This window comes from Hypanus sabinus, chromosome 4, assembly GCF_030144855.1.
Source record: "Hypanus sabinus isolate sHypSab1 chromosome 4, sHypSab1.hap1, whole genome shotgun sequence".
In the NCBI taxonomy this organism is placed as follows: domain Eukaryota; kingdom Metazoa; phylum Chordata; class Chondrichthyes; order Myliobatiformes; family Dasyatidae; genus Hypanus; species Hypanus sabinus.
Genome location: NC_082709.1, coordinates 47,227,231 through 47,233,968, shown reverse-complemented (window position 1 = coordinate 47,233,968; position 6,738 = coordinate 47,227,231). Strand labels below are relative to the sequence as shown.

The 6,738-nt window shown below is 42.5% G+C and overlaps 1 protein-coding gene across 5 annotated transcripts in view; it reads left to right on the top strand.

The window, feature by feature from the left end:
• The first annotated feature begins 1,882 nt into the window (after positions 1 to 1,882).
• lcmt2 (leucine carboxyl methyltransferase 2) overlaps positions 1,883 to 6,738 on the top strand; it is a 53,449-nt gene continuing 48,593 nt past the window's right edge. For 3 of the 5 annotated variants that reach the window (XM_059967015.1, XM_059967014.1, XM_059967013.1), the window contains exon 1: positions 1,906 to 2,019. In XM_059967015.1, the coding sequence (XP_059822998.1) occupies positions 1,927 to 2,019 (93 nt within the window). In that variant the 5' untranslated portion in view covers positions 1,906 to 1,926. Of the gene's footprint in view, positions 2,020 to 2,063; positions 2,308 to 6,738 lie in introns of those variants that run through there. The other 2 variants (XM_059967012.1, XM_059967016.1) reach the window with 2 other exon arrangements.

Sequence of the window (6,738 nt, the reverse complement as noted above, 5' to 3'; positions counted from 1 at the left end):
TTTGGGAACAGTTCAGTGAGGGGGCAGGTGAAGCTGAGTGAAATTATCCCCACTGGTTCAAGAGCCTGATGGTTGAAGGGTATAACTGTTTCTGAATCTGGTGGTGTGAGTCCTGAGGCTCCTCCTGTACCTTCTTTCTGATGGCAGCAGCACAAAGAAAGCATGAACTGCATGGTGGGGGTCCTTGATGATGGATGTTGCTTTCCCATGACAGTGCTCCACGTAGCTGACCTCAGTAGTGGGGAGAGATTTAGCCATGATGGACTGGACCATATCCACTACTTTTTGTAGGATTTTCCATTCAAGGGCATTGGTGTTTCCATAACAGGGTGTAATGCAACCAGTCAATATACTCTCCACCACACTTCTAGAGAAGTGTGTCAAAGTTTTAGATATCATTCTGACCCTTCACAAACTCCTAAAGAAGTTGAGATACTGCCATGCTTTCTTCATAATTTCACTTACGTGTTGGGCCAAGTACATGTCCTCTGAAATGATAATGCTGAAGAATTTAAAGTTGCTGACCCTCTCCACCTCTGATCTGATCAAGAAGCTGAGTTAAGAGGCTGTTGTTATGGCACCACTCAGTCAGATTTTCAATCTCCCTTCAGTATGATGAATCATCACCACCTTTGATTGGGCCTAAGATAGTGGTGTCATCAGCAAAGTTGAATTTGGCATTGAAGCTGTACTTAGCAACACAGTAATAAAGTGTAAAATGCTTATGGAGATTGTGGACGAGCTGTTGTCAATCTGAACTAACTGGGGTCCGCAAGTGAGGAGATCAAGGATCCACTGTACAAGGAGATACTGAGGCCAAGATCTTGAAGCTTATTTATCATTTTTGAGGGTATGATGGTATTGAATGCTGAGCTGTACCTGAACCTAGAACATAGAACAATACAGCACAGTACAGGCCCTTCAGCCTTAAGCCCTCCACCTTAAATTCGCAAGGCTCACTGGTCTATAATTACCCATGACTATCCCTACTACCTTTTTTTGAACAAGGGGACAACATTCGCCTCCCTCCAATCCTCCGGTACCATTCCCTTGGACAACGAGGACATTAAGATCCTAGCCAGAGGCTCAGCAATCTCTTCCCTTGCCTCATGGAGCAGCCTGGGGATATTCCGTCAGGCCCCGGGGACTTATCCATCCTAATGTATCTGAACAACTCCAGTACTTTTTCTCCCTTAATATCAACATGCTCCAGAACATCAACCTCACTCATATTGTCCTCACCATCATCAAGTTCCCTCTCAGTGGTGAATACCGAAGAGGACCTCACTCACTTCCACAGCCTCCAGGCACATCATCACATCTTTATCTCTAATTGGTCCTACCTTCACTCCTGTCATCCTTTTGTTCTTCACATAAATTAAGAAAGAATGCCTTTGGGTTTTCCTTTACCCTACTCGCCAAGGCCTTCTCATGCCCCCTTCTTGCTCTCTTCAGCCCCTTCTTAAGCTGCTGCTTAATATTCCCTGTATTTATTGTTTTTATTCTAGTTTTTCACCATTTGCAGTTTTTGTTAAATTTTCAATCTACCTGACAGTCAATGGTTATGGGGAACAGATAGCAAAATTGGACCAAATTCAAATCGGCCAATATCTTACTGAAAAGCAAGAGACTGCATGAATAACTCCCCATTTATGATATCCTTTTCTGTTAAAAGAATCGTAGCTCTGTTGTTGGTACTGCTGTCTATTTCGAAAGACTGAGTAAAATAAACTCCAACACCTTTCTGTAATGGTGCAGTACTACTACCGGCAAGAGATTGCGCTGCGGCGCGAACCAAAGCAAATACGTCATGGCGTTGAGCCGGTTTCCTTTTTATTGCGCAGGCGCATTCCTCGCAGGCAGTGCGCATGTGCAAATCTCGGCCGGCCTCCCTAGCTGTGGGCATGCGTCGAGCCTGTTGCGGCAATGAGCTTGCGGGATGGGAGTGAGGAGGGCCACCCAGTCAGCGCCTTAAATAAGAGATGCAGGAGTAAGAAGCAGGCCGGGAAGGATGCAGCTGTGAGTGATGGTCGCTCTGTGATAAAGGGCGGGATTGCAAGTCCTTTGGGCAGATTTCACTTCAGTCCCTGTGTTTAAATGGGCCAGCTCCAGGCGCCTGGGTGCTCCGTAGAGGGAACATAAGGTGGAGGTACAGCACAGTCGAAGGGATGAGTTCTGTTTTTAGGGAGTCAGAGGGTGAGGGCAAGGCTGTGCACTGAGACTGGTTGAAGATTCTTTCCACTGATGATGGAGCGGAGTGTATAGACTGCAGTGCAGGCCTTCTCGATCTTCTGAGCTCCAGTGAATGTAAATCTAGTTAACATTAACGTCTCTGCACATGGCAGTCACACCATCCCCGGAATCAATTTCTAGACAGTATGTTATTCTAGGAATATGGGAATATTGAAGCAACATTGATGCAGTGGTAAATGATCAGCCATGATCTTTATGAACAATGGAGCAGGTTTGAGAGGCCATGGGACCTTCTCATTTCTTTTGGGAGTGGGCATCGCTGTTCAGCATCTCATCTGAAAGATGCATCTGAGCGCTGCAGCGCTCTCAGTACTACCCTACCTGCATCGTTCACTTAGTGTATGTGCTCCTGTCTCTGCTGAGAAACTCGTGATTTGAATTGCAGTGATGATGAAGGCTGTGGATTTTAGCAGAGAGATCTGGAATCTGACTGGCAGGTCAAGTGTAGATATAATGTAATTAGGGATGTGTTTTGATAAGATGGGGAAATATTGTAATACTGACAAAAAGCTCTATGTAATAATCCGTTTTGGATCAGAAAATCTATTAAGATTACACATAATCTGAAGAAAGTGCAGAAGAGGTTCACCAAGATCTGGGTTAGATGTGAGAGTATTAGCTATAAAAAGTTGGGCAAACTTGGGATTGTTTTCTCTGGAGCTATGAGGCTGGTGAATTGATAAAATTGTATAAAAATTTTGGAAAGTGTAGATAGAATAGGTTGTTAGGTTCTCTTTCCTGGGGTGGAAATGTCAGGTATATTTGAAGTGATAGTTATATAATCATACTGCAGCGAAACAGGCTATTCAGTCCAGTTTGGTTCATGCTGAACTAGGTGTCTTTTCCAAGCTTGTCCCATCTGCTAGTGTTTGGCCCATAAACTAAACCTTTCCAATTCATGCACCTGTCCAACTGGCTTTTTTAAATATAAATGCACCCTACAACCATCAGACTACTGAACCAATGCGGATAACTTCACTCAGCTCAATGCTGAACTGATTCTACAGGCTCTCTTTCAAGCACTCCACAACTATGTACTCAAGTTTATTTTTATTTGCACTATTTGTCTTTTGCACAGTCTTTGTAGTTTTTCATCATTTCTATTGTATTTCTTTATTTTCCTGTAAATGCCTGCAAGAAAATGAATCTCAAGGTTCTATATGATGACACATATGTGCTTTGATAAGAAACTTACTTTCACTTTGATGTTGAAATGTTGTTGTACTTCCCTCAACCACCTCCTCAGGTAGCTCATTCCACATAGATGACACGTTCGGTGTTATTTTTAAGTTGCCTCTTGAATTAATATTAAATCTTTCTCCTCTCACTTTAAATTTCTGTTTTCTAGTTCTGGGTTCTCTAACCATGATAAAAAGAGTGAGTGTACTTATCCTCCTCTCTAGGGAGAAAGTTGAAGGCAATGTGCTGCCAGGAAAGTGCTAGAAGCAGATATGATAACCACATTTAAAAGACATTTAGAAACACATTCACAGCCAGAGAAGGCACAATGGTGATTGCATGTAGGCAGATGGAATTGTTGAAATTGGCATCATGGTCACCTTAGATAATTTCAGACAAAGTGTCTCTGCTTGTGTAGTACTGTTCTATTAAAGTGTTTTGAATTTGTGATTGCTGTATGTCATTCTTGGCAGAACTAAAAGAACACTTGTTCGTCTTGTTCTGTTGAAGAAAGTAGGGGTTTTCTTCAGACTGTGATTGAATCAGATTAGCATACAGCATAGAAATGGGTACACACCTACACTAATGCCATTTACCTGCACTTTTTCTGTAGTCAGATTTGTTTTGGTGATTCAAGTGCTTGTATAAATACTTGAATGCTGTAAGAATCTCAATTTTTCATCAGAGTGTGTATTCTCAACCCCAACAACCTTGCTTTCTTTTGTATCACCTCTAATTCTCTTGCCCCTTACTACAAACCTATGCTCCCACTTATGGACAACAGAATTTCTCACAGTTTAGTCTACTTCTGCCCATCTTGATTTAATACACCTCTATCCCCACTCCTTTGAGCTTTGTGAGGTGGTTAAAAGGAAACCATGTACAGATAGCCATAAACTTTTCCCATGCCAGCTGTCTAAAAGTGGATTTACCGTGAAGAGTGAGAGGTTTAACAGAGACCTGAGGACGAACTGTTTCACAGGGGTAGTGGTTGAAATCTGGAATGCACTGCCTGATCAGATGGTAAAAGCAGATATTTAAGTATTTAGATAAACATCTAATTCACCATCACATAGAATGAAGTGCTAGTAAATGAGACTAGTATACATTGGTATTTGAGTGGTTAGCATAGATGTGGTGGGCTGAAAGGCCTACTTCTGTGGTTCCATGAATCGTGTGTGTGATATCAGAAAGATAAAATCCAGAATGTTGAAATAAGGCAACTTAAATTGCATAAAACCACCAGGATTTGGATCTAGCACTGCCCATTAAATGCATGTGACCAATTAGCATGCACATCTTTGGAATGTGGAAGGAAAATAGAGCACCCGGAGGAAACCCACACTGTAATAGGGAAAATGTATAAACTCCTTACAGTGGCGGATTTAAACTGCGGACCCTGATGGTGTAATGGTGGTGCATTAAACTCTATGATGCTGTGACACCCCACGACGATAGCCAATCATTTGGAGTTGGGTCAGGGGACGTAATTGAATCTTTCGTCGGTCTTTCTGTCTGTGGATAGCTGATGATTCGGGCAGTGCCAAGATGAGTCAGTGCAAAGGGACTGCTAAATAATAGGTCAGTGAAATGCCAAGGAACAAGGTCTCTTGATACTGGGTATCTTGGTTAGTTAGGGGAACACAAAGGAGGTTCTGTGGACAAGGACCAAGATTCCTGGATGGTATGTTGCCTCCTGCATGTCAGGGTCAACAACACCTCAGGATCAGCACTCTTAAGTGGGAGGGTGACCAGCTAGAGGTTGTGGTCTATGTAGGTACCAATGACATAGATAGAAAGAGGGACGAAGTTCTGCAAAGTAAGTTCAGGGAATTAGGTGCTAAATTAAAAGACAGGACCTTCAGGGTTGAGATCTCAGGATTGCTACCCATGCAGGTGCTAGTGAGGCCAGAAATAGAAAGATCATACAGTTTATCAGGTGGCTAACGAGTAAGAGGGAGAGCGTAAGATTTTTGGATCTTTGGGCACTCTTCCAGGGAAGGTGGGACCTGTGCAGAAGAGAAGGTTTGCATCTAAACTGGAGGGGATCTAATATCCCAGAGGAAGGCTTGTTAGTTTACGTGGGGGTGGTTTAAACCAGAGTTGTAGGGGGATGCGAACCAGAGTGCCAGTGGAGTGGTTGTGGAGACATGTTGTTTAGACTTCAGACAGAGACAGGAAGAAAGTTGAGCGTGGTGTGATTAGTGTCCTGAGCTGCATATATTTCAATGCAAGTAGAATTGTAGGAAAGGCAGATGAGCTCAAGGCATGGATCAACACATGGAATTATATTATAGCCATTAGTGAGACTTGGTTGCAGAGGGACAAATTCAATATTCTGGAGTTCCGTTGTTTTAGATGTGATAGAGTAGGAGGGATTAAAGGGGCAGGTGTGGCATTACTAGTCAGGGAAAATGTCACAGCAGTACTCAGTCAGGACGCACTGGAGAACTCATCTAGTGAGGCTTAGAGGTTGGAGCTAATGAATAAGATAGGTATGACCATGTTATTGAGTCTGTATTATAGACCATCCAACAGTCCATGGGATTTAGAGGAAAAATTTGTAGTGAGGTCTCACACTGTTGCAAGAAATGTAAGGTGGTGATAGTAGATGATTTTAACTTTCCATATATTGACTGGGACTCCCATACTGTAAAGGACTGGATGGGATAGAGTTTGTCAGATGTGTTCTGGAAAGTACATAGAAGTCCCAAAGAGAGTGTACAATATTTGATCTATTAAAGAACGAGATAGGGCAAGTGACAGAAATTTATGTAGGGGAACACTTTGCATCTAGGGTCATAATGCCATTAGTTTCATAGAAAAGGATAGGTATGGTCCTCAGGTTGAGATTCTAAATTGGACAAAAGCCAATTTTGATGGTATCAGAAAGCATTTGACAAGTGTGGATTGCAACAGGCTGTTTTCTGGCAAAGGTGTACTTGGTAAGCGGGAGGCCTTTAAAAGTGAATTTTTGAGAGTACAAAGCTTCAGACTAAAAGATAAAAATAACAAGTGTGGGAACCTTGGTTTTCAAGAGACCCTGGTTAAGGAGAAAAAGGAGGTGCAGAGCATGTAAGATCAAATGAAGAGTATGAGAAATGCAAGAGAACACTAGAGAAAGAAATCAGCAGAGCTAAAAGGCATGAAGTTGCTGTAGCAGATAAGGTGAAGAAGAATCTACAGGTATGTTAAGAGCAGAAAATTGGTCCTCTGGAAGATCAGAGTGGTAATCTATTTGTGCAACCAAAAGAGATGGGGGAGATGGATTTTTTTGCATCTGTATTTACTTGGGCTGCTATGGTG